An 18045-nucleotide genomic window follows, 5' to 3' on the forward strand; every position below is an offset into this window, starting at 1 on the left:
ATGACTAAAGCATTCTGAACATGGGAATGCAGTAAACCTTGGTTGAATGCACGAGTAAGTGCGAGGATTGGGCACAGTAATTTGGAGCATTTTCTAACCTTGTGGCTTTGTGTAACTTAACTTCTCTGAATCAATTTCCTTTTCTTGAGAAATAGGAATCTAAAAAAATCAACCTGCCACTTGATAAATTGTTAAGATAACATTTGTTCTACACAATACACATTACGTAAACAATCTAGTAATCTGTGACCCATTTCTTAGTTGTTTCCTCCTCTGCAAAATGTTTTTCAATTTTACCTTTTCATTTTACCCTGTCCTTGTTCCTAGCATCTGCCATAATTTTTAATTAAAATTTCTAATCATTTTCCTGGCCAAACTCTTAAGACTTATAACCAAATTATCTGTATTTTGTGTTCCCAGCTAGATTCTTGGTCTATGAGATCAGACTTTTAAAAATTTACCCCTATATCCGTAGTTGCTACCACTGCCTGCCTCTTAAAAGATGTTCAATAAATGTTGGCCTAAAGAACCAGTGTCAAGCTTGTCTTTCAAGACTCTTGTCAAGGGCCCAGGAATAGATAAAAGTGCTTCATTATTTGTAAAGTTGTACAGGTGGGTTTATTATAAGTATTAAAATAGAGTATGAGAAGAGGAACCAATACACCATCGTGTAGCCTCTGGAAGCTTTTTAAAAAGTACCAGTAGTCACTTCATTCTTTAGCAAGAGTACAGCTCTTCAAGGTTCACTAAGAGTTAAACCTGTGGCCTTGTAAGAAAAACAGCCTGAAACACCCCAGCATGAACTAAATTCAACTTCGAACTAGAGTGGAAGGTACCTATCTAAGGTCACCTAACGCACAGAAGTTAAACACAAGGCTCCCCAGAGGTTTCTCCCTCACTGAGGTGTCCCTGGCTCACCCGGGCAAGCCGCCCAGGCTTCAGGCTCCAGTCCCCAGCCGGCCTTGGCTGGGATCCCATGCCACGTGGTATAGGGAGCAGGGAGCGTGACCCAAGAGATGGAAGAGGAGGCGGAGCCCGTTCTGAAATCCGTCCAGGGGCATCACAGGAGATGTAGTTTTTCTCGCGGGCTCATAAGGGTGCAAGCTCCGCCCTGATTTGGCCAGATAAGTAGCATCTTTTACGTGCAAGTAATTCAAACAAAATGTCCCCTATTATAGATGCAGCCTACGTATCTTTGAAAGAGGCAGTGAAGGAAAAAGGGAAAAAGCAAGGAAAGCAAACCAAAATATTATTAGCGAGGAAGGAAAGGGTTAATAGATGTTACGCATGCGTGATGAGAGCCCGCAGGGTGGGCTGGGAGGGAAGGCAACTTGGGGAGCTGTGTTTTCCCCGGAAGTGCCTTCCCTCCTCCTGGGTCTGTGTGGATGTGGTTTCCTTACCTCATTTGTCCTCGCCCCTCCCCATCCGTTTACGAGTTTTGGTTCCTGGTTGGTGCTTCTTGGTCGCAGCCGCGGCAGTGAGTATGTGTGTGACGGACCCCGAGCCGCCGTGACCGGGGGACCCCTGCCCGCCCTCCTCCTCGCCCGCCGGGCTGTGGAACCAGCGTGTGTTCCCTCGCCGGCCTCCACATTCCCTGTCTGTCCCTCAGTCCTGGTGGGCGTGCGATTCGTGGCCCCTTAGTGCTGCTCTGCCCCACCCGGCTCAGCTGACCAGCTGTTGGGGGGCGGGGGGGGGGGGCGTGCGGTCTGCCTTTCCCTGCCGGGCCTGAGGCTGAGGTCGTTGTTCGGAAAGGGCTGGGCGCCCGTGGCCTCGGCGCGGGTGGCCGTTTTGCCTGTTTTACCTCCGCTACCCCTGGGTAGCCGGTCAGTCAGTTTAACACAAGAGCTTCCGCCGCACCTTGATGGGGCCTGGCCTCGGGAGACCTAACAGTTCTGGGCCACTCTCAGCCTGTGTTAGCAGAAGCAGTAGCTGCAGGGCCGGACACATTTCGGGAGAGGTGCCCCTTCCCTCATGTAAAACGGGGAGATGTGTCCTGTGTTCGCTAAGGTTCCCTTTATCCCTCACATCTTGTGAGTCTAGTTAACTTCAACTTGAAGAAGAGCTGCTGGTGCAGTTGGCTGGGAGTCCGCAGGCAAGAAGTGTAGCCGCGGCTCTACCGCAGTTCAGCGAGTGACTAGAAATCTCATCTTTGGGCTGAATTTACTCTATTTCAGGTTACAGGGTTGAATTAAATCTTGTAGGCTCAAAGGATACGTTTCTCAGACCCCGTTTCTCTCTGTAGAAAACGAGAGAGTTCAATTTAGTGACCCTTTCAGCTCCCTTCTAAAACTCCGCTTTGTGTTTTGAATACTTAGGTCATCACATCCAAAGACTTGTAAGTGGCCTATGTGTATATTTCCGGCAGTGTTATGCTTTTGGCACTTGCAGTATTACTGTTCTCTAGAGAATCTTGAGGATGGGGAATGAACTGAGGAAGAAGTGGAAGTGAGGATTGTTAAGGTACACGGATAAGATACTCCGTAGCAAAAGGAAAAAGATGAGGGAAAGGTCAGGGAAATGCTTTGAGATAGGATTAGTTGTATTATAAGAGAACTTCATGTATCCAAGAGCAGCTGGATTTGTCTGAATAAATTTAGCATAATTTTCTCCCACCAACGGGTCTTGTGTTCGCCCTCCTTTGTAACTCTTGTTTCAACATGTATTCTCTACTCCAGTCAGATTTGTTTCAAGTGAAAGTTACATTTGCAGAATGGACAGACATTTTAACACTAGAGTCAACTTAGTGGTTTTTCATTAGTACTGTCACTGTCAGGATAGCTCACTGAAAGTCAGTCACATTTTGAAGTTGAAAATAAACTATTACTAGTCACTTCCCAATGAAAACTGGGTTTAAAAATCAAGCTGCAAATTTAAATCTTGAGATAGGTACCTCTGCTATCAAGAAGTATCTAGGCTCAAAGTTATTTGAAAGGAAATAAGAGCAGAATGATCAGTTAGTAGATTGTTACAAGTATTGGTTTTAAAGATTGTATAGTAACATTCGAAAGCTTAAATAAATCTTCAGTTGTCTAGTTTGAAAATTCAGTGAATGAATCCTGCTCCCACTTTTGAATGTTGAGAGCCTTTACTGTTATTCTCTGACTGTTTTATATTTGTTAAGCCGTTTTCATTGTTTAGGTAAGTTTCCTTCCCAAACTAATGTTTTGGCTTCTTAAAATAACCTAAGTCTTTTTTGGTCATGAAACTGCTAGGTTCTTTGAGTCCCAACTTGGGAGGCTCCTGGATGGTAAACTGACAAACTCACATGTATGCTTTGCCCTCCACTTAAAATGCTTCCTTCATGGTTTTTATACTTTCCCAGGAAGTAAAGTGGATATTCGTGAAGTAAATTTAGGTGTTAGAACCAATTCAGATGTAGCTTTGGAGAAAGTTTTTTCTTTCTTTTTTAAAAATCTTTACTTGAAATTAATTTAAAAAATCTTAGTGAACACTCTGCTGCGTCGGAAATGGGAGCTCGTCCTAGTCCTTAACTAGCTACAAAACCTTGGGTACGCCTCCTTATCTCTTTGGACCTCACTTTCCTTATATGTAAATTGAGGATGTTGTGTGAGATGATATGAAAAGTCTCTAATAGATTTAAAATTTAGTTAAGTTTGCTTGACATCAAAAAGCTGTGGAAGTCTTCTGAATCAAGACATATTTCATATTCATCTTCTGAGTATACATAAAAAAAAAAGTAAATGCATTTGAATGTAATTAAAGTAGTAACATAAACCAGCATAGCCTCAGGCAACCTTAACCCTGGCAATACATAAACTACATGAATAGAAGAGCAAGTTATGCTGAGCACAATTTTCAAGTACAGAAGATACAAAATCCTCTTAAAGGCCATAGGGGCTAAATTGTTAAATTCATTTTTCTACATTTCAGGGAAAGAGATAAACCCTTAGACCCAAGGAATTCAGTTTTTATTATATTTATGTAGTTTATTTTTGGCATACATTCACAGGTGTGCCTGTGGCTCTATTCTTAATCCCTTTCCTTTGGGATGACTCCAAGAGTAGTACACATTTGCAACTCTGTAATTTAGCTCTTTAATTTTTTCTGTGCTGCACCGGAATTAGGTTTTATCTTAAGTCCACACTGGATCCTCAGGATGGATCCAGTGAGCATCTTGAAGGAAGCATAATTCCTTTGACTTCTTTTAGAATTAATTTACCTATTAAATAAAAAGGAAAGGATCCATCTTTTATTTGAATTCCTCTAAGCTAACGTTTCAATATAAACTGATAAATGCTATGAGCATTATTATTCAGACAGCCACATTCAACTAGTATGACAACAGGATAGCAACCTGAAGGACAGTGCAAGAAGGAAACAGATAAAAATGTACCTTTTGAAGAAAAAGGGCTTTAAAAGTTTGTCCCCCCCATCTTTATTGACCTGTAATTGACAGATAACATTGTGTAAGTTTAAGGTGTACAACATGATTTGATATACGTTTACATGATTACCACATTTAGTTAATACATCCATCACTTCACATATTTCCTTTTATTTTTTCAGTAAGAAAATTTAAGGTCTACTCTTTTAGCAGATTTCAAGTATACAATATTGTTAATCAGAACTTAACCATCTTGATTTTTAAATCTAGGTTTATTGAGTTATAATTGACACACAACTTTGTGTAAGTTTAAGGTATACAACAAAAGTTGCTTTATTTTTGTAAAAAAAATTCCATTAATTCCAATAATACCATTATTAGCTCTTACTTATTTGATTTTTGTAGCTGGTTTTACCACCAAAACTACCATCATAACACCCTGATATTTTGGGCAGAGACCTGGTAAACTGAGAAAATGAGTAGTCTTTCTAAGATTATATCTGTATAACTAAAAAGGGAGTAGAATGAATAAATAGTTACTATTATTGTGTTGGCTGTCCCTGGTTTTTGAACAAACATGAGTTATTTTTCCAGAGCTCTCATTTTGATCAATATTCCATCAGTACCTAATTGAAACATCTGTATAGATTTTTGGTTGATGTTATGAGAATAGTTGAAATAGTTGAAGACAACTGCAAAATCTGTCCCATCATAATTTCCATATTTTAGGCACATGTTAGATTTATCAGGGCTGAAGAACAAATGCCTGATTCTTTATTTACTTATTCTTTATTCAACAGACATTTATAGAGGTCCTGCTAAATAGCAGTTACTCTTCTGGGTTTTGGGGATCCAGTGTTTAACCAAATGCATATAGTGCTTGTGGGAAATTTACTTTAAATTAACAATTAGAAATATGGTGAGTATTTTGAAAGTACTATGGAAGCCTATGAAAGGGGACACTTCATTTAGTCTGGTGGGTCAAGGATAGCTTCCCTGACAAAGTGATGTTTAAGTTGAGTTGAAGGATGACAGGATTTAATATGCACAGTTGGAAAGGAAGAGGGGGAACCCCCCCCCCCAAAAAAACCCTGGAATTATCTTCTGGAGGGTGGGCCTCCTGTAGTACAGGCTTTCCCCACTAGGTGAGTGTTCACTGTACCAGGTGGCACTGTCATGAGAGGCTGTGTTTGGCTTCAGTGAATTTTTTTGAAAACTTTCAGTGCATTTGCCTGTTACATGATGGGTGATTTACGAGTGCACCTGCCCACACTGCGCTGAGTGTTCAGCAGTTTTTGATCAAAATGGCATGACCCCTGTTCCCCACTCTCACTCTTCACCCAATCTCGCCCTGAGTGACTTTTTTTTTGGTTTCCCTGGATGAAAAATGTCCTCAAAGGGAAATGTTTTGTCGATGTGGATAAGGTGGAACAAAAAACAGCAGAGGCACTAAATGGCATCAAAATTGATGAAATCAAAAACTGTTTTGAGCAGTAAAAGTCTCGATAGGTGTATTGCATCAAATGCAGGGTTCTTGGAAGGTGACTGAAGTTTAAACATGTAAGAATACGTACACAATTTTTAATAAATTCCAGGTTTTTTGGGTCCCTCCTTATAAAGTTTTTCCAAAGCTAAGAGTTTTGCCTCAGTTTTGGGTCTCTGGTAAATTTATATTTTATACATATCTTTATAACCGGCACAGAAGTAAACCAGGTTTAATAGATATTTTTATGTGTTTTTTGGGGGTCAAGGATTAGAAAGCCATGACATTAAAATTTTAAATTGAGAAAAAAAGCCTACACAAAAACAGTAAATATAATCATTACCCATTGTAGATTTTAGTCAAAGTTGAAGTAGTATGCCTGTATGAGAATGTATACCTGAAAAGGTGAGATCTAGAACCAAAGAGAAGATGGAAGAATGGATTGAATAGTGAGAATTAGCTAAAATGTATTTGTGATTTTTAACATTTTGCTGAAAAGGTATTTGGTGTCTGAGGCAGTGGATCACAACCTGTTTTTCCTTTCCAACATTGTCTTTAAAAACTAACTCAATTTGTTGGTAGTAATTTTCATTTAGAGGAGGTGGGCATTATTAGAATAGGTCATAATTAGATTTAGAAATCCTTGAAAGAAAGTTGCTATAAGAGAAAAAGTTATTTTAATATGTCATTGAGAAAAGTGATGACCTTTGTATAAAAGTTCACACTAAACAGGCATGATCTGAGCTTTTAAAATACATGTTTTGTATGACTTTCTCTTTTACAGCATCACAGTTACCAACCTTCATGATGTTTGGTGGTTATGAGACTATAGAAGCATATGAAGATGACCTTTATCGTGAAGAGTCATCTAGTGACCTCAGTGTTGATAGTGAAGTGGAATTTCAGCTCTACAGCCAAGTTCATTATGCCCAAGATCTTAATAATGTCATCAGGGAGGAAGAACATGAAGAAAAGAACTCTGAGGATTCTGCATCATCTAATAGTAAGCCAAATCAGAAGAACTTAATTATCCTTTCAGATAGTGAGGTCATCCAGCTATCTGATGGGTCAGAGGTTATCACTTTGTCTGATGAAGATAGTATTTATAGATGTAGAAGAAAGAATTTTAGAGTCCAAGCAAAAGAGAAGTCCCAAGGTTCTCCTGCTTCTCTTCATTCTAATGAGTTGGATGATAAGAAATACAAGAGAGATATTGAAAAACTTAAACCTGAAAAGAGATCTGGTAAGATCCGAGAGGTTATGATTATAGAGGTCAGTTCAAGTGAAGAGGAAGAGAGCACCATTTCAGAAAGTGACAATGTGGAAAGCTGGATGCTGCTGGGATGTGAAGATGATGATAAAGATGATGATATCCTTCTCAATCTTGTGGGATGTGATAACTCTCTTAATGAAGGTTAGTATCATATTGGCCATTTTGAAAAGTAGTATCGTCTTTAGAAGACTGCTTTTCTAGACAAAAGGAGTCTGCTCCATTTAATTCCTCACTGTTCGGTCTTGTTTTTTGTCTTGTTTCTCACAAGACGTATTAATGGCTACTCTAATGGTGGTCTGTCTGAACATCAGAAAGAGTATGTCAGAATATCAAAGACACTCTTCTTCTGCTGTAAGCAGTTTCATAGCTGCTTCTTCCTGTTTGGCTAGAGCCAGTTCTGGACCTGAAATCTTAGTTCCCCCCCTCTCTCTGCTTGGTACCACAAGTGAGTACTTCATTCACTTCTGACATTGGTCCTGTGCTCTTATTCAGCCAGCTCTGTTGAGACTGCTTCTTCCTAAGTGATTTGCTTACCCAGGAGGTAGCCAGGTAGCAAGCATGGGGAATGACTGGTACACAGAGGATATGGAATTAATACGAAGATTTTGGGAACTCCACAATCAGTAAGGTAGGAAACTGAAAAGCTGTAAGTCTAAAGTCGACTGTAGGAGAGAATGTCAATTTTGAGAGCCACATTACTGAGGACTGAAATTTTGGTTGTTTTGTCTCGTCTGTCACATGTAGTCATCTAGTATTGATGCTTAAAGTCCCTTTTATTTCTTACCTTCTGTGCCTAATGCCTAGTCTCCTGCAATAGTTTCCTAAATGATTTTGTTTTTTTATGTATCTTCCCTGCACACTGTTGTTAAACTAGTGGTCCTGAAATGTCCTTTTACTCACGGTACTTTACTGCTGCTCCAAAACCTTTCATGGTACTCACCTGTCCTCAGATGAAATGATGATATTGTAGATCATGCTTTGGAGCTCCAGAGATTGATAAACCTTTTTAATAAGGAGCCAGATAGGAAATATTTTAGTTTTCCAGGCCACAAGATCTCCTAACTACTTAACTTTGTCCTTATTATGGGCCTAATATCTAGTAAATGGGATAGTTATTTCAAAAAAATCTTATTTATTAAAACAGGTGGCTGCCTCAGGCTTTAGTAGGCCAGCCCTCAGAATTTGACAGCAAAAGGAAGAAAAGAAATAGAATAGTACCTAGAAAAGAAATAGAATAGAACATAGAACAAAATCAAGTAAAGTTTTGTCAGAATAAGGGAGATCTGATAATGTTTTTAGGTGGAAGGAAAAAACTTCTGGTAGATTAGGGTGAGGGGCAAAGTAAGAGATGGGGTCAGGTGTGTCTGTCTAAATTAGTCTTAAAAGGGAAAAGACACATTGTTAATTGCTAAATTATCAAATATTTGTTGAGTAAAGAAGAACTGCATTGTTCTGGGGGGATATTTGTATTTTTATTGAGGTCGTTGGCAGCCGTCCGTCTCAAGAGACGATGGTGTAGCTTCTTATTGAGGTGAAATTAACATAACGTAAAATGAACCATTTTAAGGTGTTCAATTCAGTGGAACTTAACTCATTTGAAATGTTATAGAACCATTACCTCTATGTAGTTCCAAAACATTGTCACCACATCCAAAGGAAACCCTGTATGCATCAGAGTCATTTTCATTCTTTCCTCCTCTGGACCCTGGTAACCACTAATCTGTTTTCTGTATCTATAGATTCACCTATTGTGGATATTTTATGTAAATAGAATCATACAGTATGTGACCTTTTGTGTCTGGCTTTCACATGGCATGTTTTGGAGATTTATGTGTACTATAACATGTACCAGTACTTCATTCTTTTTTAAGGCTTGAATAATGTTTCATTCTATGACTATACCATATTTTGTTTACCCATTCATTTATTGATGGACATATGGATTATTTTCATTTTTTGGCTGTTGTGAACAGTGCTGCTGTGAACATTCATATATAAGTATTTATTTAAACACCTGTTTTGGGTATTCTTTTGGTTATATACCTAGGAATGGAATTACTGGTATTTCTATGTTTCATTTTGTGAGGAATTGCCAAACTGTTTCTCACAGTGGCTGCACCATTATGCATTTCTACCACTAATGTATGAGGATTCCACTTAGCTGCATTGTTTTTATGATAACTTGTGTTACATATTTCTATTCAGTAGGCTCTTTGTTATTTCTTAGTTTTTTTCTCCTACTATTCTGTTTTTTATAACTCTTGCTTATGTTGGCATATGTTTTTTCTAGAATAGCTTTCTTTTTGCATAAGTTTTCCTTATATTTTCATTTATTTATAGTTTTCAAAGAAACATATTCTTATAGGTATGTATTCCTTTAAAGTTTAGTGTGTGTGCCTTAGTAAAAATGTTTGATATAAGACCCAAGTAATTCCAAGTAATTCTTTTTTCTTTTTTTAAATTTTGAGTTATTTATTGTTTTTCTATTACAGTTGTCCCACGTTTTCCCCCATTGCTCCCCCCCACCTCACCCACCCCTTCTCCCCCAGTCAGTCCCCACCCCATTGTCCATGTCCTTGGGTCATTTATACTAGTTCCTTGACTAGATCCTTCCCCTTCTTACCCCGCTTCCCCCTCTCCCCAAGTAATTCTTGATTCTGGACAGTCGGTGTGTGCTCCTATTATCCATATTGAAATTTATCCCTACTCTTTGCTTCTAGGATTTGTTGTTGTTGTTGTTATTGTTCCAGCCAAATCGAAACAAATTTTGCAATTCTTCAAATTAACTTGCTTGGTTCTTGTAAACTCCTACAGATATTCAAATATATATCCCTATTTTGTTTCCTTGATCTGTTAATGCCATAATCCTATTTCTTTCCAATTAATAAGCAATATATTCACTACTGAAGCCTGTTTGAGTGTATTGTTACTCTCTAATCATTACTTCACTCATAAATAGATCTAGGGATAGGTCTGGTTCAGTTTATACAATAGTCTTTAGAGAAAAACTTTTCTTTTTTCATGTCTGGAAGTTTGTGGAAATTCTGGCATATTTTTGAAATGGTTCTTAAACAACAGCAATAGCTATTTTGCGTACAGCACTATTGTCAATCCCACCCCCAAACTATGGCATTTTAAAGATATTAATAAGATATAAGAGAAGGCATTATAAACTCCTTGAGGGAATGTCTTTTCCATATTCAGAAGCTTCTTATTATATTTAGAATATTTCCTTGGTATTATAAATTACTTTGTTTTTCTTTAATTGCTAAATGAACAAACATTTATTGAGCTCTACTCTATGTAGAATACATAGAGGGGATTTAAAGTGGTAAAAAACGATAGTTTTAGCCTTAACTGCCTTGTGTTTCACTGAAGAGACAAAATATAATAAGCTAAGTAATTTATGGAAGTCTCGGGCATTAAGTCTCCCAAAATCCTGGTGAGAGATGCGGGTGAAAACTTAACTTTACAAAAAACAGGATTAGTGAATTTGAGGTAGTACATGAATGTGTGAAGGACTATATAAGTACTTACATATTTCCTATTTATTATTGTTAAATTTGTAGTAATGAGTGCAGCTCCACTCTTAATCTGTGGAAAATTTAAGCTCTTAACTAATACTTCAGTTTCAGTGAGATGTTTACACTTGTTTTATTTTAATACACAGTTACAGATAATACACAATCAGGCTGGTAATACACAATTAGGAGGCATTTTTTGCCCCCTTTCTGTTCTTCCTCCAGTGTTTAGTACTTTTCTGATTTTCTAATTTGAATTTGTTGAATAGTTTCCGGAGGGTCCATTGAGGCCTTGGGAATGTAACATTTATGCAATGTGTTCAGCCTAGTCTTCCTCAGTATATACAGTTTTATGATGAAGGCTTTGCTTATAATAAATTCATGCCAAAACATAAGCCTTCAGTGCCCGTTACATCTGGCTCTCAGCTTTCTCTACTGAGGGATGTAGGAGTTTATTTTTAAGGTCTAGCTAGGCTTCATTTCCTTCACTTTCTTTGCTCTTTCTTAAGACTTCTTTATATAAACAATGTCTACTTTATCATTTGTTTTCTTTTTTAAATTCTTACCTTTTATTTTCTTTTATTATCTCCAATGGGATTAACTTGCAATTATCATATGTTAGAAAGACAGGTCTCCTGGTTGAAGACTAGATGTGCCAGAGAAAATCATCATGATTTATTGTATTTGTGAGGTTGATACCAAGTTTGAGAAGGATTATAAGACAGCCATATATGGGGAGAGACAATAAATGCTGTAAGAATCAGCAACTTTTTTTCCTGCATAGGGAATGTATATTAATTAGCTCTAGGAGTAATTACTAACTCTTTTTAATTTTTAATTTTGGAAATTATAAAGTTTATATGAATTGAATGTTATGATGGACTCAAGTATCCCATAAACCAGCTTTAACAAATTATCAACTTGTGACCAATCTTTTCATCTTTATCTCCATGCCCTTGTGTGATTTTGAAGCTAATCACAGACATTCATTTCATTTATTCATATATTAATATACACACACATATGCATTTTAATATGTATTTATGAAAGGTAAAGATTCTTCTTGAGAAACATAATCATATTATCACACCTAAACAAATTACCAATAATTCTTTGATCATTAAATAACCAGTCAGTGTTCAGATTTCCCCATTTTGTTCTTACCTTTTTTTCTTAAGAGTTTATTTGAATTAATTTTGTTAACTGTAGCGGTTAATAACTTTTATCCTTTCTAGGTTCCTCTTTTATCTGTTTCTTGTGTGTGTGTGTATGTGTGTGTTTTTCTTTCTTTCTTTCCTGTAATTTGATTGTTGAACTAACTGGATTGTTTGTCCTCTAGAATTTCATGTAGTCTGAATTTTGTGATACTTTTTTAACATACTGTCCCCTATATTTCCTGTGAACTGGTAGTTAGCTCTAGAAGCTTGATTAAATTCAGGTTTCTCTTCCTGTGATTAAGCTATCAATTAGATACATAGATAGGTTCACTTGTTTAATTTTGCTTTTGATATGTTTATTTTTCAGTATTACCTTATGAACATTTATTTGGTTTTATAAGCATATAAAATGTTTATAAGGCTCCAAATTCACATGAACAAGACAAGATATACTATATTAGGGGAAATCTACCTTCTCTCCATTCTTCACTCTGTTCCTGTCCTTCCCCTTATGGGTTAAGACAAAATTGATGGTTTGCCGTTACATTTAAAAAAATAAAAGCAAATAATGTTTATATCTTTGCACCCTATCTTCCCATTCTTAAAATAAACAATAGCATATTATCCACACTTTGCTCTACGGTGTTTTTTTTCTGTTAACAGTATATTCTGGTAATTAATCCATAGTACTATGTAAAGATATTTCTCATTTCTAGGACTACGGACTATTTTTGTGTCTTCTACACTAATCTGAGCTGGATACATTAGGAATGTAAGAAATACTTTTTGGAAGTGAATGAATAGTAATTTAAAATAGTTGATGATTCATATACTTTAGTCTTAAAATATATTTTAAACAAATGTATAATAGTCTTAATTCTACTTCAGGAGCATGCTTTAATACTTATTCTTGGTCTTAATGTTTCCTTTTCATTTAATAATTTTGAAAGACTTAGGTTTAGCAAAAAATTAAATAGGTTCAGATATTAAAAAGAAAATACCTTTTGAAAAATGGAGAAAATAGCCTTTTTAAGAGTAGAAGAAGCCATAGTAGTTTCTAGTATGTAACTGTTATGGTGCAGAATTTGACATTAATGTAGTATGTACAGTTTGGCACATTGGCAAGTCTTCAGTGAATTTAGCTGAAGTTCTTTCCACCTTTGTGTATAGAATAGTGCTCTTTACATAGTACATGCAGTTGAAGTGAAATTATGGCTTGATTGAAGTAAAAGCACAGCTTTTGAAATTGAAATGGAACTATGCTTTTAACAATTTAGGGAAGTAAGTCTTTTAACTGTTTTTGTGTCAAATCCTTTTCTGCCCTAAAAATGCACGTAAGAGTTTTGGATACAATTTCAGAGGATGAAGAACTCATTTAGAGGCAATCGCTGTATCCCTGGCATTTATTAGGCATTCATCCAAGACTTGATAACTAATTAAAATTTGTAGAGGGGGTTACCTATTTGAATTTCAGTTTTTAAAAATATGCCATGTTTTATTTGATCTGGATCTTTATGTATACCGTGTTTGTTTGTTTGTTTATTTGTTTTAACCTGGATCAGTTTCTACGTTACTTGGCTGACCCCCATTCAGGTCTCAGTTTAAAGTGTTACTTCTAAGTGAGGTAACAGACATAGGCACTCAGTTAGTGGTAGTTATTATGTCACAGCTCCACAGTTGCCTAGCTGTGACTTTGGGTAACTTAATTTCTTTATTGGTAAAATAATAAACTATTTTGTTAAGGTTCTAAAACTAAAATGAGACATGGATAGACTAAATTAATGTAATAGGGAAGTATTCTGACAAACCTCATAACTACAAAATGGGTTCACGATCACTGTGGCAAGCACAGGCATATACTTTCACCTTTTTTTTAGTTAAAAGTTCTCAGGTCTTTTTGTGAACTCAAGTTGCTTTTGGACAACATGTCTTTAGTAAAGTCCTTTCCATAACGAAATTTTATTTGATTTGGTGACATTTTATGATCTAATTAAAACTAAATCTGAAGTGTTAAAGTCATTTCAACACTTACTGGATGTTTCCAATGTACAAGACACTATTACCATTAAGATGTTGGGATTCAAGAATTGCTATATATATAATTCCTGCCTTTAGAAATCTTAAGATGCATGATTATATGGAAACTTCACTTTAATACCAGAGTTAAATATATTTCTACAAATATAAGAGATGCCCTAGCACAGTACATAATCATTTTCAGATGAATGTAATAGACTTAAAAAAAAAAAGATTACTGTAGATAGGCAAAGTATAAGACTGAACTTAGTCTTAGAGAATGGATAGCATTTAGCCCTGGCCAAGTGGCTCAGTTGGTTGGAACATTGTCCCATACACCAAAAGGTTTGTGGATTCCACTCTCAGTCAGGGCACATACCTAGGTTGTGGGTTCAGTCCCTGGTCAGCATCCAGTTGATGTGTCTCTCTCTCTCTCTCTCTCTCTCTCTCTCTCTCTCATATCAATAAACATATCCTTGGGTGAGAATTAAAAAAAAAAGAGTGGATAGGATTTAAAGTGCAGGTTAAATGCAAAGAGGAAGAATAGAAGCTGAAAACCATAACAGAAACTTAAGATGATGTGGTATCATTAATGTTTAATTAATAGTTCAATATGTGATCAATATGATTAAACATTTAATAGTATGTTTTTTTAGACATCACCTCAGCCTAAATGTAAATGAGAAAGCATTTATATTTTGTATATGTTCAGAATGTTGACTAAGATTTCTTAGTAATTTTCTGTTTCAGTGTTTCCTACCTGCTTCTTGCTTATATATCCTTTTCTTTTCCTTAAAAAAATTGGATATTTTATGTAACTTTGTCGCAGATAGAAAAATTCTCTCAGAGGGGCCAGGTGCTGTAAGTTAGTCAAAGGAGTGCTTTTTAAAGTGTGTATTTTATACCAGGCTATTCCAAGTAGAGCATGTCTTAAAATATAATTTTGGCATTTCATAGCTGTGTTCTTCATTTTCTTTTACATATTAATTTTTGTTAATTAAATTTTGCTTTTAATAGTCCCCGCCTCCCTTTTTTCCATTTATTGACTAAGTAGTCAGCTTAATGTCAATAAATATAGTTTCTTGAGAGATTTAATGGCCTAACAGGTCATAAGAGTGGGTTTCTGTTTGACATTCTTCTTATTGACATAGTTTAATTTCTGCCTTATAATTGAAAAATAGCCATATGCTAGAGTTTCAGTGACCAAGAACATCAAGGAGCTCCCTCCCTGATGTTTTCAGCTTTTGTAAGCCTGTACTACACAATTCCTAAAGCTGCTTTTGAACTGTCTCTCTAGTTGTAGCATGTCACCTTGCACTTAACTATTGTAAGGGCATCTTTTTATTTAATTTCTAATTAGCATAATGACTTGAGCTGTTTTATTCACTGTTCCATGGTGAAGTCATAGAGAGAGAAGAAATAAAAATGTTCAATTTCAACTTTACTTGTGAATTGAGTGAAGTTTGAAAGCCTTTTATGGCCATTGTTCAGCAGACTGAAAATCTCATTAGAAGTCCCAGAAATGCTAAGGCAGTTTTGGGTTGGATTTTAATAACATTTTGGAATGTTGATATTGTATGTTGCTAATTTTTGTGATTTCTCTGTTGATCAGCAAGTTAGGTATGTATTCTTACAAAGTCAGTTTGTGACTTTTAGTCTAAATTCATTTACAGTAGCTTTTCAACAGTGTAAGTACCTACGGAGAGGATTAAATTTTACTTTTTTAAAAAATACTTATTTTAGAAACTGTGTTGGTTTTCACGTAATATATTTGTTGAAAACTTCTTAATAAAAAAAATACCATGATATATATTTATTGAACTAATGGCAGTTTAGTTTAGTTCCCATCACAAATTATTTACTCGTCTACAGGCTTTTTTTTTTTTTTTTTGGAATGAAGAAGCATAAAATTGGGTGGACAACATTTTCATTTTTATCTCTTTGTCATAGGAAATTGAATGCTGATGTCTGGGTAAAGAGTGTTTAAGTGTAATTTTCTTATAGTTGTTTGCTGTAAAAGTAATGTATTGCATATAGTGATCATTTGTTTAAGAAGATAAGTATATTTTATAGACAGTATATTTTTATGGTCAGAAGGTAAATTTGATGTGAACTACATATTAAAACATTTTTTACAAGAAGTACAGAATGGAGAACAGTTACCCTTTTTGTCCTTGCAACAGTAAAGGCTATTCAGATGATTTTTGTCTTTAAGCAGGAGGCTCTGTTTTTAAGACTTTGCGAAATTTATATTTAATTTTCAAGCGGTTTACTGATCTCTTGCTAACACTCCCCTGGTGGTTAACACTTAATAAAGTAAAAGTGTTGACTTAAGGGAAGTTATCTAACCAAAAGTTTTAAACTCTCAATCATTGTTTATCTTTGTTTTGTTATAAATTAAAGTTATTCATTGTCATGGTTAAGTTTTTGGCATTTTGAGTTATTTGCCAGATTGTTGTCGGTTTTGCTTATAATACATAAATATTTTAATTAAGCATTCACCATGTGTACAGTCACATTTAAAAAAATTATACAGATAAACTGTACTTAAGAATATCAAAAGGAATAGATTGGACTTGTTTTTAAGTTTTTAAATCTTGATCTTATAGCATGAGATATCAGAAATAATTTGGGGGTGAACATTATTTTCGTAAAACAGATTTGGATTAAAGTGTAACTGAAATGTAATACTAATAATAGATTATTTTAAAGTGGATCTTGTCTGCTAAATTATAGCTTTTATTTCTATGACATTTTTACCTTAGGATTTCAGCTTTTGTTAAGTTTTGAAAATTGTGGACTTGAGAGCATCTGCTCTTACTTTTTTTACAAGTTCATTTTAAGGGAAGACAGCACAGTTCTGTAATGGGAAAATAATTTGTGCTCTCCTCCCCAGCTTTTGCACAAGTATATAGTTAATTTATAATTATCTCAATATGAAAGTCTGGCTGTTTAGAGCTACTTATTGAAAGTGTTTTTATTGGCAATTCCCTTGAAGTGTGTAGGTCTCATTTGATTTTGCTTTGTAACTGAATAGAGCCTCTAACAGAACTATTTAGGAAAGGAAAGCCCTAATTTCTAGAAACCTTTTCAGTACTCTTTCCATATTTATAGTTTATGAGAATTTTTAAAGTTGTAGGGAATAGACTGCTTATAGCTGATAAGTAAGATTACTAAGTAATTGAAAAATTATGCTTTGAAAAGTCAGGTGAGGGGAATTGAAGATATAGAGGAAAATGGCAAATACATTTAACTAAAGAAAGGAGGTTTTATTTAAAGACAAGATGCAATTACATTAATTCTGTTAGTTACTCCGTATATTTCTCTAGTCATTTTTTTTTTTAGTGTGAAATGATCTGATTTAAACAAAAGTGAACTTTTGTCAGTGGTTTTACTTACAGTTAGTATTACTTTCCACTTTTAAGGAAGATTTTTAGTTGCCAGTAAAATTTCATTATTGTTCTGTGTACTTGAAAATGACCTCACTTCCATATAATTGGTATTTTGCTTTTCGTTCAATATCCTATACCTACTTCAGCTATTTTGGTTTGTTTTAAAAATAATAGAAATTTTGTGGGAGAATAAATAGAAGAAATAATTGCTGTAAATGTGTTCTTCCTTTAGTATGATTTATGTGTATGAAATATTTTACTAAAAAAGGTTCATAATATTCAAGATGTTTTTAGATAGGTGAATTACTGGTAACAATTTATCAGGTCCTAAGTTGTGAATATTTGTATTGGTTTTTAACACCATGACTGTTTTGGTTGTTGTGTAAGTTCCTTTATTCTTTTGTTTGAGATGCTCTACTTTGGCAGATTTCCTTTATCAGATTTAACAGATGAAATGTAATGGTTGTGCCATTAATCATCTAATTTTTGAGACGTTTTGGTTAGTTAAACTAACTTTGGTATAAAGTTCTTTATGGGATAGTCAAAGAGGAGCTATGTGATTGTGCCGCCACTTGGGTTAACATCAGGAGTGAAGGATCTGATCTCTGACTTTTATTTCTTTTAAAATTTTTGATTACTTTAACATTATTTAAGTATGGAAAGAGAGTTGTGAAGCAAGTTTCTGATTTGCTGATTTTTAGTATAAAACAATAGGAATCCTTTCTCTTCCTTTAGATATATCACATACATATGTATATTTTGATTTAAGGGGAAACAGTCTTTATGGTAGTAAGTGAATAGTTATTATTTTAAAAAATTAATCAAACTAAATAAGTTTGTTTGGAAATCTCAAAAGAT

General features: G+C 35.2%; 1 protein-coding gene across 1 annotated transcript in view; it reads left to right on the plus strand.

Annotated features, from left to right (window-relative positions):
• Positions 1 to 1361: 1361 nt before the first annotated feature.
• The window catches only part of ZCCHC7 (zinc finger CCHC-type containing 7), a 221335-nt gene continuing 204651 nt past the window's right edge, over positions 1362 to 18045 (plus strand). The window contains exons 1-2 of the mRNA XM_090275923.1: positions 1362 to 1477; positions 6613 to 7242. Coding sequence (XP_090132049.1) covers positions 6633 to 7242 — 610 coding nt within the window. The 5' untranslated portion in view covers positions 1362 to 1477; positions 6613 to 6632. The remainder of the gene's footprint in view (positions 1478 to 6612; positions 7243 to 18045) is intronic.

The sequence above is a fragment of the Furipterus horrens genome, unplaced genomic scaffold, assembly GCF_987537825.1.
Source record: "Furipterus horrens unplaced genomic scaffold, mFurHor1.1.pri manual_scaffold_4, whole genome shotgun sequence".
NCBI classification, from domain to species: Eukaryota; Metazoa; Chordata; class Mammalia; order Chiroptera; family Furipteridae; genus Furipterus; species Furipterus horrens.